This window comes from Charadrius vociferus, unplaced genomic scaffold (genome assembly GCF_000708025.1).
Source record: "Charadrius vociferus isolate BGI_N301 unplaced genomic scaffold, ASM70802v2 scaffold303, whole genome shotgun sequence".
NCBI classification, from domain to species: Eukaryota; Metazoa; Chordata; class Aves; order Charadriiformes; family Charadriidae; genus Charadrius; species Charadrius vociferus.
Genome location: NW_009647756.1, coordinates 522,191 through 543,546, shown reverse-complemented (window position 1 = coordinate 543,546; position 21,356 = coordinate 522,191). Strand labels below are relative to the sequence as shown.

At 36.4% G+C, this 21,356-nt stretch overlaps 1 protein-coding gene across 1 annotated transcript in view; it reads left to right on the top strand.

Moving 5' to 3' along the window:
- Nucleotides 1-1,698: 1,698 nt before the first annotated feature.
- TOP2B (topoisomerase (DNA) II beta 180kDa) overlaps nt 1,699-21,356 on the top strand; it is a 46,595-nt gene continuing 26,937 nt past the window's right edge. The window contains exons 1-11 of the mRNA XM_009882170.1: nt 1,699-1,713; nt 2,503-2,676; nt 3,351-3,441; nt 5,488-5,551; nt 6,804-6,949; nt 7,726-7,823; nt 9,060-9,272; nt 9,354-9,527; nt 17,658-17,759; nt 17,841-17,978; nt 19,539-19,677. Coding sequence (XP_009880472.1) covers nt 1,699-1,713; nt 2,503-2,676; nt 3,351-3,441; nt 5,488-5,551; nt 6,804-6,949; nt 7,726-7,823; nt 9,060-9,272; nt 9,354-9,527; nt 17,658-17,759; nt 17,841-17,978; nt 19,539-19,677 — 1,354 coding nt within the window. The remainder of the gene's footprint in view (nt 1,714-2,502; nt 2,677-3,350; nt 3,442-5,487; nt 5,552-6,803; nt 6,950-7,725; nt 7,824-9,059; nt 9,273-9,353; nt 9,528-17,657; nt 17,760-17,840; nt 17,979-19,538; nt 19,678-21,356) is intronic.

Here is a 21,356-nt window from a genome sequence, read left to right as displayed (position 1 = left end):
ACTTTGCCAACTGTAAAAACCTCTTGAAGCCTAAGAATTGGGAGAAAACAGAAGAGAACAAGATTGAACAAGATTCTGGTGGTCTTTACACCTTTAATTATTTTGTTTTCTATATGAACTGCATTTCCTCTCTTGCCGTCTTTCATCTGAGAAATACTATTTTATTTTCCTGCTAATCACTTGTCCCTTTAGAAGAAGTGAGCATAGTAAAACAGCGCTAACAGAGCTATGGAACCCAGAAAGTGAGCTAAGGGTGACTCTTGTGAGGTATGATGTCAAAGATGATTGTAAAAGTAAAGCCAGTAAGGTCAGAAAGTTTTAAAAAATAAATAAATTTATGTACACATTTAGTGACGCTCATTGGAAGCCTGGACATCATTCACAGAACTACTTCAATAAAGTAAAATTTATGTTGTAACTATTGGCAATGCTTCTTTAGTAACAATTCTCATTCCTCCTCTTCCATATATCAGTTCAATGTATCTGTTTGCAAAGTCCTATTTCTTTTCTGCTTGCTTAGCTGATCCACGGCTTGTCTTTTTGGGGTGATGGTAGTGGGGTTGTCACAGTTTAAGACCAAATGATAGTGTGGTACTAAATTAGCTTGGATACCAAAACGCTTTAATCACACATGCATGGTATTTTGCAACTTCCCTGTTTGATGGGAGATGCGACATGGTCCATAAGAAAAGTCATGACAGTTAGTGTTGTGGTTCCAACTCTGCTGTGTGTAATCCTGGTGCAGGATTGTGAGGTCCCCATGGTTCTTTCCCTCTCTGTTTTGGATGCTGTCAGTTACAGGACTGGGTAGCAGAGAATATTTGATTCTCATTTGGCCCGTTCGGGTTTACTCAGGGCCAAACAATTGGCTGTTGTCATCACTGGTGCACACAGTCTGCTTGTCTCAAAGGTTCTTGAAGTACGTGTTTCATAGCATTTCCGTAAAGAAACTAGAAAAATGTGATCTCTAAATCTGGAAGAGAAAGGTAATTTCCCTTGTTCTGAATAGAATGAAATGCTTTATTCCTGTGCTTGCTAAGAGGCGAGACGGGGAAGCATCAAAGCTTAGAGTAGGAGAAGACAAATTGGAATAGTACGGGGAGAATTGTCTTTGTTAATTGTATGATACAGGTTGGTGTTTGGACTTTTTGAATCTGCTGAAGTTGTTTGGGTGAGTTCAGGATCCTTTGCTCCTTGTTCCTATGTGCTTATGTGCTTTCTTACCCTTTGCTTTCAGTGCTACCTGAGGCTGCAACAAGGGCTAGATTGAGAGAGAACTGATAATACTTTCTTCTGGCTGAGAAATTTATATGGTGTTTGGTTAATCTGGGATTGGAGTTTAGCCTATTCTAGTTTATATGGAGATTTAATGGGAACAGCTAAATGGAAGTAAAATATTTACCTGAGTGGCAAGTGGGTTCTGTCCTCATTGTTTATCTGTTGATGGTTTTTGCTGGTCATGTAACACCTGCTTCAAAGTTGCTAAACCCCCTGTAAGAGAAGAAGGCTATTTCAGGTATTAGGCGGGTGGTGACCAATTTTTTTTTTTCTGTTATGTCTGCTAGCCAGGCAAATAAATATGTGATTTCAAGTTATGGTTATTGGTATTTTTAGGATAATTCACATTTGCAGGTAAGATATATACGGTAAAATGTCATACCTAGTCCTTTGGTGTACATGTGCTCTGACTGTCTCAGAATGGGCGTTTTCCACGTGACTGCTCTGAGAGATTTTAACTTTTCCTTTTGTGTGGTTTTAGTTCAGTGGGAAGGAGGTATTTATCAGGAAAAATTTGCTGAAAGATGCACCAAATCCCTGTATCCTCCCTCAAAAAGTGGTTTAATTTTCTGTAACACTGCTTGCTCTTCCAATTGAGACATTTTGCATCATCTGCAGCCACATTAGGCTTGAATTCTGTTTAAATTTTGACATGAGCTTACGTGATTCTCTTTTTTTTGCAGTCCTTGCCTTATTTCATCATAAAGCATTCTAAACTGGGATTGTATAAGGTTTAATTGCTTCAGTTAAATAGAGAATGTAAATTATGGCAATTCAGAAGGCATAGGAGAGGCATTACAATGTTTCTGAAGTCCCAGTGAATGAATTGTTCAAACTAAAATGTAAAAGAGTAGTTTTACTGTTGTTATTCAGAACAGTATTCAGTGGTTTGGATTCAAATGCTTAAGCACAAAATAGATATTAGAAATACTTAATCTGAGGAATTGGGTGTCTTTTGTAACACGCTGTTGTTTCCTTATTTTGGTTTATCATGCTTAGTAAATCACTAAAGTTTGAATATGTGATAATTTGTTAAGAAACAGTCACATAATCTGTTGAATTTTTTCTGTTGAGGAGATAGCTTGATCTTAGTACATCTGAAAACTTAGCATGTAAATTACATGACAGGTTTTGATTGTAATTTAAATCTCTGTCAGGTTTTGTTTATATCTTGAGAGTGATTGAATGAATGAGGTTGATTGTTGGTGTCTTTTTCTTTTTTAGACATTATTTGATAATCAGATCAATGCTTCAAAAAAGGAAGAGTCAGAAAGCATTAATAAAAATGACACTTCAAAGAAAATGTCTGTTGAGAGAGTTTATCAGAAAAAGACTCAGCTTGAACACATCCTCCTCCGTCCAGATACCTACATTGGGTCAGTTGAACCGTTAACTCAGGTAAGCATCACTAAGTTTACAGTCTTAATAGTTTTTGTTGTTTTAATAGGAAAATGACTATTCTGCTGAATAAATAGGCAAAACTCTACTTTTCTGAGTATTCTGAATTATCATGCTAAAAACTGTGGTCATGTATAGGAAGGGGTCAAGTGAAGACTTTTTAAAGCAGTGCTTGGTTCACCTGAAAAAACATGCTCGGAAGATGTTCAGTCAAAACATAAACATACACCTATGTATGTAAACACATAGTTATATTTGTATACATGTGTGTTTACAAACATGCCTATATGCACACAAATATATATACCTATTTGTAAGTAGCATTTGCTCTAGGTCCAAAAATGCTTTGGTCTGTTTGTTTAGGTAGAGAACAGAGAATTTAAGCCTCCTGCTGGCACTTTTTCAGGTGTTTTTATGAAGTTGCAAATTGCTTCAAACTTCACTGTCTATATTGTTGGAGTTCCCCACCAAGCAGAAAATAATGGATTTTCATTATGGAAATCTTTGCAGAAACAGTTGTAATTTTTGCCAAACTTCTGCTTCTGCATTTGTCTCATATGACAGCAGCAATCGGATTGGAAGAGTAAAGTTCCTGAAGTAAATAGATCTTATAGAATCATAGACTGGTTTACTAAGACAAGTAAATATTTTTATTTTATTTTATTTACATTTAGTTAATGTGGGTTTATGATGAAGACGTAGGAATGAATTGCAGAGAAGTTACCTTTGTTCCAGGCTTGTACAAGATCTTTGATGAAATCCTTGGTAAGTATTTTTAACAGTAATATTGCTTTAGCATTGTGGGGTACATACTTTTCTGAGAGCTCTCAAAGCACATTACTTTGTCCTAAGTTTAAATCTCAGAGTGCCACTAAACTGCAGTGCATGAAAATTTTAGTGTATTCCAGCGCTACAGAGCAGTTTAAAGAGGGAAGAGTGTTTTCAGTGAAACGTGTAAGACAGTGTAAATGTTTGTTACCGAATGTCCAAACTAGATCATTCTTTATGATCAATATTGTTGCAAGATTTTTAATCTGCAATTTGATCAGGGCCACAGTTTTAAGTAATGTTTGAAAGAAGATTATTCTTCTGAAAGACAACAACTAAGTTTTCTAAGTGTTGAATTAAATCATCGTCTCATGAATCATTAATACAACTTCTTCCTTCTATACAGAATGATAGTGGTGGTGATGGTGATTCTTACATGGATCATTTCTAGACTTCAGACAGTTTTAAAATGATTAAGTATCACACTACTATTTAAAAGCATGGTGACTGAGGCACAAATAAATGATTTTTAGAAAATTCTGTTGTAAGTCCCTGAGTCACTATGACTTTACTAGTTTATGATATTCTTTTGGTGACAGGCACGCATTGAAGACTAACCAGCAGTAGAGGTGTGCAACATCTGAAGTGTGCTGTTTGTTAAACTGATATTTTGGGTTAATTGACATGAATTCTTGGGCTAATCAGTTTTTATGAAGTCATGTAAAGATTAGTGGGATTACATTGTAAACTAAATTATGCTCTGTTGAGGTCAATCAAAATTTTGCCATGACCTTCATTGGATTAGGCACTTATCCACACCTCTATAACTATGCTTTACAGCATTGCTGTCTTGGAGCAATAAAGCAATAATGACTATATCTTGGCCTGGTGGAAAAGAAGGATTTTTTTTTATTTTTGTGTTTTACTCATTACAGAGAAATATGGGAATGAAAATCTTTAGTCACCTCTTCTTTGAGTGCTGTCTTTATGGGCTTTTTATGGGAGAGAATTACTTCCATCTTGTCCCATTAAAAAGGAAGATCATTATCATATCATTATAGTAGTACTGTATGGCTTATTGCTTCTTTATATAGCACTGATAAGTGCTCCACAGAGTTTGGTTTGAGAGCTAGGGGTCAGGGTAACAACATCACAAAAATTGGACGTTGTAGCTCGGCATACTTTTTAATGAAACTGCACTTAATGATTTTAGCAAAAACACCTCAAAATATCTGATCTTATATTGAGATGCTTGTAATCTATTAAGATATTTTAATTTTAATGGATTTATCTTCATGTCCTTTGGTGGTTTTGAGGTTTATTTTGGTCTGTTTCATGGGTGATGAGACAAATGCTGAAAATGATTGTAGTGTTGTTTTGTGGTTAACGGCCATAGCCACATTTCTGAATTCTGTTGTTTGTAGTTAATATACATCGGAGTGCAGTTTAATTAAATTCTGATCAAATGTGAACTTCTAGTTGTGCTTCTTCTGATCATAAACTGTGTAAACCATTTAGGAACTAACTTACAACTGTTAGATACAGGTCTCACAGGCTCTTTAGAGATAACTTTTGCTGCAATCAAAACACTGCTTAGTGGATGTGGCTTTTTCAGGATTGGGCTTCAGTGGCAAAAGGATATGTCAACTGATCTGGCAATGCATATAATTTCCTAGTTTTTTTTTACCGTAGGTGGTGTAATTAATATGTGTAATAAATACCCAAACAAGTGCAGCAATGGAATAACAAAATGCTCAGTATGTTAAGAAAAGTTATGAGAACAGGTTCACAAAATACACTTCTATATTTCTAAGATAATCTAACTGCTAGATATAGAGTCAGTAATTATAAGAAGGTTGAAAAATATGTTCTTGCAGGCACTCAGTACCTCAGTAATAAGATGCAGACTATACAAAAAGATACCAGATTAAGGAATACTTGGACCATTGTAACATGTGGTAGAATATGTATATACCAGTTTTACAATCAAGTAATTAATTATTGCTTCTAGAAAGTCTTAACTTGTGCTACTTTGTTTCATAGTAAATGCTGCTGACAATAAGCAGAGGGACAAGAATATGACTTGTATTAAAATATCGATTGATCCGTAAGTAAAAGCATGTTTTTGATTAATTTTCCTGCCAGTGCTACTGTAGTTCAGATTTGTACAAATGATTTTACTAAATGAAATTGGATTTTTTAAAACAAAATATTTTTGGAATTATTTCCATTCTCTTAATATTTTAAGATTAAAAGGTCAATTAAATGTGGTTAACAGTAAGTACTACCATTCTGAATTTATAATGATTTGCTTTCCTAAACTACTCATTAATGTTTGATTGAAGGAAACTTAAAACCAGAAGATTATAAAATTCATTATTAGATGAAAGCTTAGAAGTACATAACTATAACCAGCCAGGTTACTCATAAATCATAAATACCAGCCTTGAGGTTTGTAATGTAATTTTGCATCTCTTGAACTTCTATATTAACTCCCTTAGCATTAGGATAAGGTTATGTTTGAATTAGTCAGCTCTATCACACTGAAACTGCTACTGTTTTTTGAAATTGAATACTTAAAGAGATATTTCCTAATGAGAAGTACTGTAGTTAAATAGGTGTTGATCGGGTTCCTATAGTAGTACCCTTTCAGTGACATTTAACTGAAGAATAAATGTTTTAGAGACCTAATTTTCACACCTAATCTTTAGGATAAATATGCTGAGAAGTAATTTTTCTGCAAGTTTTCAGTGCATTATCAGTTTCTGTAGACCAAATTGTTTTTATCATGGAGTGGGAGGGAAGTGGTAGTGTAAATCTGCCTGACCCGTCATGATTTTGAACTCTTTAATACTCTGAAATGAAAATTCTATGTGAGAGCTGCAAATATTAACAGTGTCAGATGTTGATGGATTTTGGCATTGATGCATATAGTAAGTTACAATGTTTATCATAACTGCCAAATAGCAGTTTTAAACTGATGATAACCTGGCCGTGTCTGGGTGGACTTCAATGAAACTTAAAAAGCTACGTCTCTAACTTAAGTATAATTCTGTCACTAATCTTCAAGATTCTGTTACAGATCATGTTGATAGTGAAACCTGTTCAGACAGATTTTTGGGGGTTATTTTTGTGATACGATATACTGTCATGTATGGGCAATTATGCTCCTTCTAAGCCATCTAGTAAGCACAAAGAAGTGGAGTTTTTTGTAATTAAAATTGATAGAGCTGTGAATAAATGTGGTAAGAATATGGTCTTTTATTGTATTTTATGTAGCTACTTAAACGGGTAAAATGTGTGCAGGAGTCTGTCTTCAAGATTACATTAATTGGCTTAATATCTTCACTATTTTATAGGGAATCAAACATTATCAGCATATGGAATAATGGGAAGGGTATACCAGTTGTGGAACACAAAGTAGAAAAAGTATACGTACCTGCTTTAATCTTTGGGCAGCTGCTAACCTCCAGCAACTACGATGATGATGAGAAAAAAGTTACAGGCAAGACTATCTTGTTTTATTCAATCACGCCATTGTTTGCTTTTCAACATGCTTTCTTTTCTTACTTTTTCTGTTTTGTTTCGTAACAGGTGATCACTTAGTCACCATTACTATGGCACTCTGTTAGAGTAAAATGACTTAAAGAAAAAAATCTTACTTTTTCTTTTTTAATATCAGTGTTTACAGAGAACTTTACTTTTACATCTTAAATGTTAGTACTCATTATTCAGTAATAAACAATATTTTCGTATTTTAATACATTTATTATTATGCAAGCATTTAAACATTTATGCTCTTGAAATGAAGGGAAAAAATAAATTTAATAAATTAGGATATGATTTATTATCCTAAATGTGAGGTAACCCTAATTTAGATCATGAATGAAAGCTAGTTCTGTTCTATCCTACCCCATATGTTTTGCCTGTGTTATGGTGCGTGGTTGCAGAGTGATTTGGATCCGATCATGGCCTAGTTTTCAGCTGGATGAGGGTGTTGAGGTCACTTGCCTTTCAGTAAGCAACTGGTACATCGACATAAGGGAAGCAAAGGGAGCATCCTGGCCTTGAGGGAAGGAGCAAACTGCTCATTTTTGAGGCAGAAGCAGTTGCAGCAGATTGGAGGTAGTGTGAAACTCCACCTCTGGCACCCTTTGATAGTTGTTGACATGTGGCCCAACTTTCGTCTTATATAGGAACATTTTACTTCGTTGTCATACTCTCTGTATATCATAAATATGGTTCTGCTGTAAAAAAACTTACTATATGTTGTATTTTCAGGTGGACGCAATGGCTATGGTGCAAAGCTTTGTAACATATTTAGTACAAAGTTTACAGTTGAAACTGCTTGCAAGGAATACAAACACAGCTTTAAACAGGTATAGAAATGATCTAAACTTTTCTCCTTGTCTTTGCTGTAATTATAAACTTAAAATTTAACAAGTTTTCTATATTTCATGAGTATTTAATGAAATGAATCATTTAACATTCAAATGGATGTGTAGAGTTTGCAGGCTAGATAGTTCAGTCAGTAAAATTGGTACTCCTGTGTATTAGAACCTGGGTTTATAGTGTTAATAAAAAGATTTTTCAGTGTTTATGTTAGGAATTTCATTAGCCTAGCTGGACTTTGGTGCAAACGCCCCTCCCTCCCTGTTTGAATCCATTGCTCATTGTTATGATTATTAGCACACAGACCAAGGATTGAATGTAATCTGATCAACTATATAGCTTTCAGATGGCCACCTTTCTAAAAGTTTGAAGAACTTTGTTAGACTATTAGATACCAAAGTTCCTTGGCTTTGGAGTCTTTTCCAGTTGGTGGCTTCCTTCTCTTTTTTTCTGGACAAGTAATTAATTTCTGGTTATGCTGTCATGTCACTACATAAACAATACATTTCAATGGTTTTACCTGTCTCTTTAAAAATGTAATATTTTCTGCTGACTGCCAAAAAGCAAATTAATATTGGTTTGAGTGTACTTTTTAAAAATGGCATGCTTTACAACTTAGATAAAGTGCTGTGTTTTCCAGTATATTCAAAAATTTGACGTGAAAATTTAATACAACCAAACTTTGATAGATGTTGTGAGTTCCGCTTGGTCATAGAAATGTGCCCGTGTTCTTAAGCAGGGAACAATACCAAGACTCCTGAGTCAAGTCTGAGCAAGTTGGTTTGTCAAGGAGCATGCTTTGGTACACTGCACAGCCACAAAGATGCTATCTCAGAGATTACTGAGTCTCTGCACAGGGACTAATAAGTCTTTATATAGAAGTGTGTAGTACATGGATACTGATGGGCAGTAAAGACTGTTTAGGTAGCTCACTTGTATCTAATTTAGTCAGTTCTGTGGTGGGCTCTATTTGCATTAGAATCATATCCATCAGGTACCTGCGTATTTACAGAAACCACAAATCTGCTGTCACCAATACTTGTGCAAATCTTGGTAAACCAATTAATTTTATATGTAGTGCTTCACTAGGGGAAGCTTCTAAAAGAAGTCTGTGAGCTCTTTGTTTGGGTAACTGTTGCAATCCTAGCATAGCTGGAAAATGGAACGAAAGAGGAGCATAATGTGTATTGTAAACTAACATCTAAAATGTTTTGTTTCCAAAGACTTGGATGAACAATATGATGAAGACCTCTGAACCCAAGATTAAGCATTTTGATGGTGATGACTACACATGCATTACATTCCAGCCAGATCTATCTAAATTTAAAATGGAAAAACTTGATAAGGATATTGTGGCCCTCATGACAAGAAGAGCATATGATTTGGCTGGGTCATGCAAAGGAGTCAAAGTCATGTTGAATGGGAAGAAATTACCTGTAAGAACCTAATTTAAAATATTTTAAGTGTACTGAGTATTTTATGCAAAGAATAGTAATTGTTATCTGTGTTACTCATAGGTAAATGGATTTCGCAGTTACGTAGATCTTTACGTAAAAGACAAGCTGGATGAAACTGGAGTTGCGCTCAAAGTTATTCACGAAGTTGTGAATGAACGATGGGATGTGTGCCTCACTTTAAGTGAAAAAGGGTTTCAGCAAATCAGCTTTGTAAATAGTATAGCTACCACAAAGGTGAGTAGTTATATTAAATGATTAAAAAATGTAAATGATAAGAATGTGTGGTAAGGTTATGCCCAGTCAGATATTTGGTAAGAAAATACATCTGGGTTACTAAAAATAAATAGGTGAGATAATCCTTTGCATGAGTGTGTCTGGCAGAGCAATTGAATGCAGTCAAAATACATTTATAGCAGTATTTCTGAATATGCACTAATTTTTAAAACACTAGTAGTCATTATCAGTGATACTGACATCTTATGTGAGCATACATGGTATTGATTAAATATAAAATGAATGGGGCTATTTTATTCTTTCCTTTTTAACACATTGTAATAAAATACTTCTGAAATTAAGGTTAAAAAAAATGTACAAAGCCCTTTAAAGCCAGTAGTAGCATGTTTTGGAGGGCAAAAATGGTGTTTTTGAAAAACGGCTTTCCATTTATTGCTTTATGATGTATAAAACTGGCCTGAAATGTTGAGATTAATTTTCTTTTATTTGTGTTTCTATATAAGGGGATCTAGGTGTTCTCCGTACTTATTAGCAACTATAGCAGTAGTGAAACGATATCAGCAAAACTTCAGTTATGAGGAAGCAGTAATATGCTCAGCATACTAAAGTACGATCTTTGTGCTTCTCAAATTGCTGGGGTGGTCAGGCACCAGACAATCACCTGAAACCAACTGGTGTAACTGTCATTTATACCAGTTTGGCATGACCCAGGTTTAGGGATCTGGGATCCACCATGGTGAAAGAAAACCTTTGTCATTTCTGCTCTTCACAAATTGCACCATTTGGGTGATATAATAACAGTCAAGCAATTTTAGTCATTGGTGAGGCTGTTTTTAGGGAATCTTAACTGTGAGCTTCCCCAAAAAACGAGAAAGGTAAGAATTAGTAATCAGACAGTTAAAAACCCCCTCCTTACTCAGATCTTTTCTAAGAGAGTAAAACAGAAGAAAATTCTAATGGTAGCTCAAGTGGTTCATAAGCATCAGTGGTTACACTAAGCGGGATCCCTAGTCTAGGCAGGTGCCCAGAAATACCAGTGTTAATCTCAGTAGTAGAGGATGCGTAGCCAGTGTTTTGGTGGTATATAATTTTTACTACATAACTTCCAATGTTGGTTTCAGTGTAGCTGAACCAGGGTTCAGTGGGAAGAGGGATTGTTTATTTAATTGTAGAATATTTAGTTTCCATGCGTGCATTTTAATTAAATGCTTTTCTGATTCTTGTCAAAACTAGGGATAACAAACATATCTGGTAGTTGGAAGGTTAAAACTTGGTTTTCATTCAGGCCTCTTTATGCAACATAAAGAAGAAAAGTAGCGTGACATTAAAGATGTATACAATTCCTTTATGAAGAAGGTGGCAATGTAGAGGAACTTCATAATGTTTGACATCAGGTTAAGAAAATGTATTTGAAAAAAATGCATACTTATTGACTACTAAGTTAAATATATTGCATACACTTACTCAAAAGATATTGAATTCGACACTTTTGGATCAATTTTCACCCATCATGCAATCCACATACATTGTTATCATATATTCTTTAAGAAAATTCATAGAAAAAGTACTGTGTATTCTTCAAAGGTAAGTGTTGTAATTTCTAGTTTTTCCCGCTCTCCCAATCCATGCCTTATGTGTGTGACTGGATGTGGAATGTTCGGGCCGGTGAACCACCTCACCAGCAATTGATGTGCAACTACCCACTGATGAGACATAATGGCTAGTAACTAACTGCGTCAACTGCCTGTCCCCTTATCTGCTAACAGGTGAGGAGCTCATTTCAGCTGTTTTTTGGTTATTTATGGCTGTTTGCTGAAAGCTTTTCATTTCTGTTTCTGGATAAATTTCACCCAGTCATAACTTCCCGTCCACCTTTTTTAAACTTGCTTTAAATTCCAAACAAGTTTTTTTTAGGTTGATGGGTTGGGGTTTTTTTTGAGGGGTGTGTAGAAGGTCAGGCAGTATGTTGAGGCATGACCCTTGTTTTGTTCTTATAAATTTGTTACCTTGGCCAGGTCCCCATTTATTCACAATTTTGCCACAGTAGACCACTACAGAATTAGACTTCAGGCTCTGAGGCAGCATTTGAAAGAATGTTTGTGGCTGTTACGGTTGTGCAGATAACCTTTAGTGAGACCTTTCTATAAACTGATTAAACATGGTCTTCTCAAGTTCTGAATTTCAAATAGTAGCTGTAGTAGAAATTGTAGTAGAAACTTCAGTTATTAACAAAGCAATCTAATGATACTTTTAATATCGCGGCACTGCTAACTGTAATACTAATAATCATTTTAGCAGAAATGCTCAGCTAATGCGTATGCAGTGTCAGATAGTAGTCTTCAGTGGAGGGAGCATCCCAACCCGTTAAAATTTGTTGGAGTTCAGCAAGAAATTCAGGACCATTCCAGAGCTTGACATTTTCAGATTTCTTCTAATAAAATAAATATAACAGAAAACAAATGCAAAAGAAAATAAGATTTTATTTGTATAGCTAATTCAATGTAAACTTGACATTTATAATTAGCTTCTGAATTTGCTTGCCATATGAACCATTTATCTGTCCATAGAATTTAAATATGGTTTACCTCAGAATTAATTGAGGCTGTTGGCTATTGATAACGGTACAAATAGAATGTATATAGGAGCCAGTCTGAGCTTTGTTTTTAAGATTTTAGTTGTTACCATTTCTTTAGATGTCTTTGCATCGTGAAGTTTGCAAGACTGAAATTCAATTGTAATGGTTACCTTCTGGGAAAAGAAGGTTATGCAGTTGTGCTCTTTCTCATAATACAGTAGTCATAATAATCATTGACAGCCCTCTGGATTTAGAGGGTATTTTTCTTTTTCTGTATTGTATTAAAATGTACTGACAGTTGGGGCAGTTATAGGCTGTTATGCTTCTATAGTGGGTAAATGTGCCACCTACTGGTGACATGGTTGAAAGGTTCTTCGAGCTCTGAACATCCCTCACTCAATGCTACACACTAAGAATGGACACAGGAATGGGGAACTGTTACAATAACTAATATCTTCTAAGAACAGGAATTACTGGTAAGTAGCTAATTTTTGGTATGTCAGATGTTAGTTTTAGCAAAATATTTGGAGAGCTGAAATTGTAAAAATAAAATAAAATAAAATTGCTAACGTTGTAAATACAAAAATATACTGAGATATTCCCATAAGCATGTTTTCAGTAATGTGATGAGTAAAAGGAATGCATTTTAAAATTGCCATTCAAATGTGGAATGTTTTTGAAACATGTAATTTGATATTTTCCTGTAGTAGCTTTTCTTTACAGTTTGGAAATGGATTTAATTTTCTTTAAAGTGGCAGGATGACAGTGTATCAGCTTTCACTTGAACTCTCCCTATGCTGAAACTCTGTCATCCATCTGTGAATAAAAACCATTGTGTTTTAATTTTGGGGTTTTTTGGTTTTGGGGTTTTGTTTGTTTGTTTTGGTTTTTGTTTTTGTTTTTGTTTTTAAGAAGGAATGCCATGAAATGTATGTGTGGTGCTTCTAAAAGACACTAGTGGTTTGTGTTGTTGTTTAGTAGGTGACTCTAGAGACTGACAGAAACCATAGATGGTTTCTTTGAAGTGCAAGTACTAGTTTGATTATGACTAATAATATTTACCATCTTAAGCCATTTTTATATCTCCTCTCTTTTTTTTTTTCCATCTCTACTTTCTACATGAAGTTGAGAACACAGCTACTATCTCCTGTCAGTTCAACCAGTTTACATCTCCTTCAGTCTTTTTCAGATTCATATTCTGCTTCAAAACGTAGAATCCTAACCTTTGGTTTTTGCTTGCTAGTTGTTTGTTCTTTCTTTTCCTGTCTTTTTGGCTGCTGTTTTTTCTTGCTGTTGTTGCTTTCCATTTCTTTTTTCTTATCTATACTTTACTTCCTCATACCCATCAAAAGCTTTTTTTTTTCCTCAGTTCCGTCTTTAAAACAGCTTTACAGAAGGAGGGTTTTTTTGTTTGTTACTTCATGACAAAAGTCTCCATAGATGTGTTTTCTTTATTTTGTCTGTCCTAATACAAATTGGTCTGAACAGAAACCATTATTTAGCCTGTATTTTTGTAAGGCACTAATTGACATTAAGCAAAGGTGATCTTCTGTGTAAAATACAGAGAAAAGCCCAGACAGAGCTAAATCTGGCCAGGGATGTCAAGGGCAACAAGAAAAGCTTCTACAGGTACGTCAGTGTTAAAAGGAAGACTAGGGAAAATTTTCACTTTCTCTGGAAGGAAACAGGAGACATGGTTACCTGGGATATGGAGGAGGCTGAGGTACGTAAAGACTTTTTTGCCTCAGTCTTCGCCACTAAATGCTCTAGCCACACCGCCCAAGTTGCAGAAGGCAAAGTCAGGGACTGGGAGAATGAGGTATTGCTCAGTGTAGGAAAAGACCAGGTTTGAGACCATCTGAGGAACCTGAAGGTGCACAAATCCATGGGACCTGATGAGATACATATGTGGGTCCTGAGAGAACTGGCAGATGAAGCTGCTAGGCCACTATCCATCATGTTTGAGAAGTCGTGGCAGTCCGGTGAAGTTCCCACTGACCGGAAAGGGGGAAACATAACCCGCATTTTTAGAAAGGAAAAAAAGGAAGACTGGGGAAACTACAGGCCCCAGTCAGCCTCACCTCTGTGCCTAGGAAGATCATGGAGCAGATCCTCCTGGAAACTATACTAAGGCACATGGAAAATAAGGAGGTGATCAGTGAAGCCAACATGGCTTCACTAAGGTCAAATTGTGTCTGTCAAATCTGGTGGCCTTCCATGACAGCGTTACAGCATTGGTGGATAAGAGAAGAACAATTGACATCACCTACCTGGACTTGTGCCAGAGCATTTGACACTGTCCCACATGACATCCTTGTCTCTAAATTGGAGAGACATGGATTTGGTGGATGGACCACTTGGTGGATAAGGACGGTCGCACTCAAAGGGTTGCGTTCAATGGCTCGATGTACAAGTGGAGACCAGTGACGAGTGGCGTTCCTCAGAGGTCGATATTGGGACCGGTGCTGTTTAACATCTTTGTCAATGATGTGGATGTTTGGATTCAGTGCACCCTCAACAAGTTTGCTGACAACGCCAAGCTGTGTGGTACAGTTGACACACTGGAGGGAAGGGATGCCATCCAGAGCTTGAGAAGTGTGCCCATGTGAACCCCATGGAATTCAACAAGGCCAAGTGCAAGGTCCTGCACCTGGGTTGGGGCAATCCCAAGCACAAATCCAGGCTGAGTGTAGAATGGATTGAGAGCAGCCCTGAGGAGAAGGACTTGGGGCTGTTGGTTGATGAGAATCTCAACATGACCTGCTTGCAGCCCAGAAAGCCAATCAAATCCTGGGCTGCATCAAAAACAGCATGGCCAGCAGGTCGAGGGAGGTGATTCTACCCCTCTGTGCTGCTCTGGTGAGACCACACCTGGAGTTCTGCATCCAGCTTTGGGACCCCCAACATAAGAAGGACATGGACCTGTTGGAGCAAGCCCAGAGGAGGGCCACAAAGATGATCAGAGGACTGGAGCACCTCTGCTGTGAAGGCAGGCTGAGAGAGTTGGGGTTGGAGAAGAGAAGGCACCGAGGAGACCTTATAACAGTACTTAAATGGGGCCTACAAGAAAGATGGGGAGGTATTCTTTATCAGGGAGTGTAGTGATAGGATGAGGGGTAATGGTTTTAAACTGAAAGAGGGTAGGTTTAGATTAGATATTAGGAAGAAATTTTTTACAATGAGGGTGGTGAGGCACTGGAACACATTGCCCAGAGAAGCTGTGGATGCCCCATCCCTGGACATGTTCAAGGCCAGGCTGGATGGGGCTTTGAGTAACCTGGTCTAGTGGAAGATGTCCCTGCCTATGGCAGGGGGGGTTGGAACTCGATGATCTTTAAGGTCCCTTCCAACCCAGACTATTCTATGAAAATGTTGAGTGTTGAGTTAGGTATGTTTTAATTGGATCGGATATGCCTGCATCACTCCATTATTTGTTACAAGACAATAGATTTTAATTAAAGCATTATGAACTTCCTGTAACAGCCACTAGAATTCAACATTTTATTATTGTTTGTACCTTTTTGTCTACAAATTTAAAGGAAGGTATTTGAATAATCAAAAATGTAGACAGCTTTCAGATACCCAGGGCTTTAGGACCATTCATATTTTTGACATCTTTCCAAAGAAAGCCTGCTCTTTTACCTGTGTCACCTTGGACTTGTAAATATTTAAATACGTTTATCACCATTGATTTAGGCAATTTCAGTAGTCATTGTTTCACAGAATTAAAAACTTCACGATACATACCTTCAAATACTCATTGTTCTTCCTAATCTGGAATGTTTTTATCTGTGATATAAGTTTGTGCTTTTTTATCTTTAGTAGTGGTTCTGATTCAGATTACTTCTGCATTGTAGAATATATCCCATAATTGTTAGGTTTCTTTTACACATGTAAATCAGTATTCATTGTTAGGATGTAATAGATCTATAATAGACTGTTTTTTTTCCCAGAAAGCTTATGTGAAAAGATTTTCTTTTCCAAGCAATTTAATCTCAAAATTACTTGTCTTCTGGTAGTATGTTTTAGGGGTTTTTTTTTGTAGTTTATTTAAAGTTTAAGTCCAAATAGAATTGTAGCTAGTGAAGGTGATAGAAGCTTTGGGACATCTGTTGAAGGTGTTCAAATGCTTAGTGCTTCCCTGTTTAGACAGAATTTCATCAATAGTAAACCCACTATTTAAATATTGAAAATAATGTGTATTTACATCACCCTGCCACATTGCAAAGCATGAGTTATATATGGTTTCAAAAAGATAACTTCTCTAACATATTACTTCCAGAGTTTAACTACATAAATAAGTATTTCTTCCTCAGGGTCTGTTGTGCTGGGGATCATATTTGGGAACTGAATACGTTGCCTCCACCAAAAGTTTTCTTGCAATAATGACTTCACTTCAGATATCTAGTTGGAAAGGTCTTAAGCAAGGATAACCAGTACTCAGTCTGTCTTTTTCTAGGATGAAGGGGAGAATCGTGACAGGCACTGTGAATGTTTCACTTTCAGCTGTTATGGTGCAACGGCGGAAGAAAGTCCTGTATTCCCTGCCCCCCGCCTTTTTTTTTTGTTTTTTGTTTTTTTTTTACTGTGATGATGCAAGAAATTGTTTATAAGCCTTTTTTTTTTTTTTTTTCCCTTCTGCATTTGGGCCGTAACTGTAAGGAAGTCCAGCTGACTGCTCATTTGCTACAAGACAGGTGGCAACATGATTATGTTAGCTACAGGTTATTGCCCTGTGGTCTCCTAAGGGGTCGGTTTGCCAGCTTATGATTAACTGCATACTCTGTATGTATCTCTTGCTACATCACATCTGAATTTGGGGCAGGTTTAGCCTCTGGTGAGTTTTAAAGAGAACTGCTCATCTCCGTAAGGTTGTCTTGCTCTGTTCTGTTAGTGTTTTCTGGATCTTGTGGTTGGCTATTTGCAGTTTGCTTTCCATTTGCCCTCACCTGAGCCTCAGGCTGGCAAAGAATGCTAATAGCATTTATTCAGAGAGTTCGATAAATACAGCTAAGAAAAGGTGAAATGTCTTTTGGGAAGCAAGAGGCATGGATGCTGTATATCTGAGGGTGAGGTCTTGAACATGTTTTTATGAACCAAATGGGGAAAGTTTAATTTGATGAATTAAACTGTGCGATGTTTTTAGTCCAAGGTTATTTATGCGCCTCTTAAAGACACTTGTTGACAGCCATGTGGTGTTGCAGGTACCATCCCAGTACTACAGAACAATTTCAGGTCTGCCATACTCTTTAAGGTTTTGTATCCTGTTACAAGCTGTAAGCAGCTTCATCTGAAGTCTACCACTGTAAAGTGAATGAAAGGTCTCCTGCTTCTTCTGTTCTGTGTAACATCCATCATCCTCACTTATATGAAGACTAAATGACATGAAAGAGAAACTTTAAAACAAATTTTCCTTTGTTATGCTGCAAGTAAATGTGCATGGATTTTCAAATTTAAGTATGACTACAGGAACTTTGTTGATATAGCTGAAAGCTGTAAGGAAATTCAATGGTGGTTTTTTTTGTTTTTTGTTTTTTTTTTATTCCCTTCATAAGGGTGGTAGGCATGTTGATTACGTGGTGGATCAGGTTGTGGGCAAACTGATAGAAGTGGTGAAAAAGAAGAATAAAGCTGGAGTTTCAGTGAAACCATTTCAGGCAAGTAAACTTATCCAAAAATGTTGAAAAAGATGAATGTGGTAATTTTGTTGAGTAAATTGGTTTCTATGTTTTCAACAGGTGAAGAATCATATATGGGTTTTTGTTAATTGCTTGATTGAAAACCCATCATTTGATTCCCAGACAAAGGAAAACATGACATTGCAGCCTAAAAGTTTTGGGTCCAAGTGTCAGCTATCTGAGAAATTTTTTAAAGCAGTAAGTAAAGCATATTTCTTTTTTTCTGTGAAGCAGGAATTGACATACTGGATTAAGTGTATGTATGTTATGTAGCAGAAGATTAATTAGTGCATTATGGTGCTCTGGTGACATTAGCATACTATGACAGTGGGATGGAGGAATTGTTCATTCTCTGGCCTTAATAAAGGAAGCAATGACTGTGTTTTGGCTGTTGCTCTGGGTTTAAAAGTGAGATTCACCTGATCAACTCATTTGGTGGAGATTCTGGGATTTATATTAGTGAAATGAATTTGACTCTTAAAACCTAAACATAGGCCTTGACCAATTTTTTGTGTCAAAATATTTTTCTGAAGTTGAGAATATTGTCTACCTTATTCTTTGACATCAGTCTTACTGTCTTTCACTGAAGTGAAAAGAGCATAAGGGAACATGTCACATTTATTTATTCTTCCAGTAATCAAGAAAACGCAAAATTGTGGCCGTAGAATTCAAAGTTATCATTATTGTCAGGCAACAAGTTTAGAAATTTTGGCTGTAGAAGGGCAAAGAATTGCTACTCTAAATGAATATGTAGTAGAAATAAATGATAGAGGTTTTTCCTCTACTACATTTTTTATACAAGGAAGGAAAAGTAGAATTCTGTTAGCCAGAACTCATTATAAGGCCTATTTAGTGCCAGTAGCATAAATGGAACTGCAGTAGTAAGGAGAATGGTGCCATGGCTAATACTCTTGGCATCAAAACTCAACTTATTGTATAATATTTTATGCTTCTAATTCTGTGTTTCTGGTGACATTCATATAGAATTTACAGGAAAAAATAGCACAATCTTGTATTCATTCTTCAGATTTTGTTCTATATGTTGTATTTCTACCAGTAGGTTTGATTTACAGTGTTTCTAATATTCCCGGAAGTGAACATTGATTTCCAGAGGTGTTAAATGTGCAGCAGAATCTCTAACCAATGAATGCTGTATTGTGGGGGATAATGAAAAGCCAAAGCTCACAGTATTTCGCTCTACCTCTGTTTTCTTTCGACGTCAAACCAAACCTAAAGCAGTTTTAGTTTAGAGAATATGCTATATGCTACTTTTGCTGCAGATATGTTTCTTAAAACGTTATCAATTTCTCAAGTGGTTGATATAGAGCCTTATTCTTAACTGCTTTTCATTGTCTTGCAGCCATTTTCAGTCATTTCCAAAGAAACTTCAAATGGTCACAAATATCCCATAAGTCAGTTTTTGCTGTCAAAGTCCAGGAAGCAGGTGCTTGGGGCCTAAAATGTCTCAGCACATCAACCACACAGCTTAAGACAGCCTCTTATTAAGTCTCAGTCCTCTTTTTGTCCTTCCACCAATTATACAAAGGGTAGAAAAGAAGCTGTGCGAGTGTTGTTTTGGTTTTGCGTGCATAAAACCCTAAACCGTAAGGTATGTGTTAATTCCTGGATATGTTGCAGTTTTTAAAATTTAGAGGGCTTTGAGAAACAGTGTTAGGTCAGTGACTTAAAATTGAGGTATAAGACTCTGCTGTGTGAAACTTTGTTTTCTTCATCCGCATTCTGATCTGTTACTTTTAGGCCTCTAACTGTGGTATCATAGAGAGTATTTTGAATTGGGTCAAATTTAAGGCACAAACTCAGCTGAACAAAAAATGTTCATCGGTGAAACACAGTAAAATCAAGGGCATTCCGAAACTGGATGATGCTAATGATGCTGGTAAGAGCACTTCTTTTTAATGTCTTTAATGTTTCTTAGATTTTTCACAGACATCATCATTTTAAACCTGACTTGATTTCTCATCCTTACGTATAAATTTTAATAAAATTTTTTCTAGTTTTCTAAACTTCCTAGGGCTAGAATTAAAGCATGGCAATGAGTCTGATATTAGGAACACTGTCCTCTCTAGGGTGGAGAATTAATAACGCTGAAAAAATCAGCAGTCTAGTTCCATAATGAAAGAGGGTATTTTCTAATTGTGGTTTGCAGCTATATATATTTTATTTTGGAGGTGACAAGTCTTCTTGACCTTTCTAATATAAAAAGATCAGAATCTTTATAGGGTCACAAGCTATACGAGCTAGACCACATAGTGTGCAAACCTGAGGGAATGGTTCAAGATACTTTTTTTCGTGAGACTTTAAATGCTACTGCGTTCCTGTCTGGGGATATAGGGCAAACTGGCAATCTCTGCTAGCTTTCTTCCTAGCACAGATAGGAATCGGGATTAGCTGGCCATCTTTGTGCCAATAGCAGTGGGATGGGAGTTTTCCTTGAATTATTTGAGGGACACATATGACTAAAAAGCTTGAAATGTTGCCAATCTGTCTTAATGGTAGTTGATTTTTAATACAACCTTACATTAAGCAAAGATAGAGAAATTGCACTGAAGTGGGTGAGTGGGTTAAGTAGGTAAAAGCATATAAGAGTGGTAAAAAGGCTTTTTTTTTTTTTGAGCTCCAGTTTTCAAGTCAAAGATGACTTGATGAGATGATGAATTCTGTTTAATTTTCTTCCCTTTCTTTTTGATTCCTTGGGCTCAGGTTATTAACTTTTTAAAATTGAATTTTCTCCAGTATTTTACTACTTTTCCAGTTATTCAGATGTCATGTTTTGCCTCAAAAGTTGATAGTCGTGTCTCCTTTAACTAGTGTTTTGCTTGTGGAATTTGTATTCCTTAGTCAGGTGCACATTCCTGGTATTTTTCATGCCTAGCAGATCATGTGCTTGGAGAAATGCTGTATTTTTACAAAATCAAGCCTAGTGCTTGTAAATAACATCATGAATTATTTTTGATGCACTTTCTTCATAGTATTTTTATCTCTGCTTTGGAGACCAGGCTTCAAAATCACGTTACTGTTTTTTTCACTGGGGGTGAGGGAGAGGAAGAAACTCAAAGAGGGGAGCTAATAAAGTATTACATTGCCTTTCACCTTGAAACTTCCTCAACTAAGGTGGCATGTAGGGATTCATTTTGGTTCAACACCGATGCTTAAAGTTTTGCATGGCTTGGTTCCCTGTTACCCAGGTATTTCTTTGGTGCCTAGTTATTCTTATATGGGGAGCGGGAACTCTGTATCCCCCAGGGAGGCTTACCCAGGTATTGGTTTATTGAAGGTGTGCAACACACTAGGTTTCTCACACTGAAAGCATTGCACATTCAGGGTGGATGCACAGGAAGGCAGAGATGCATTCAGTTTCTGAATACAATGTGTGTTGTCATATTCACACTTGGCCTGACTTTCTGAAGTGTTACATATACTGGCAGAGATATTTTCAATTGGAGGATCACAAGTAATATATTTAGTAAAAAGTTCTTTAGTCCTTTCTTTTTAAAGACTGAAGGTGCCATATGGGTCATCTGTTTGCTCTTGAAAATCAATAGGATTTTTTGGTTC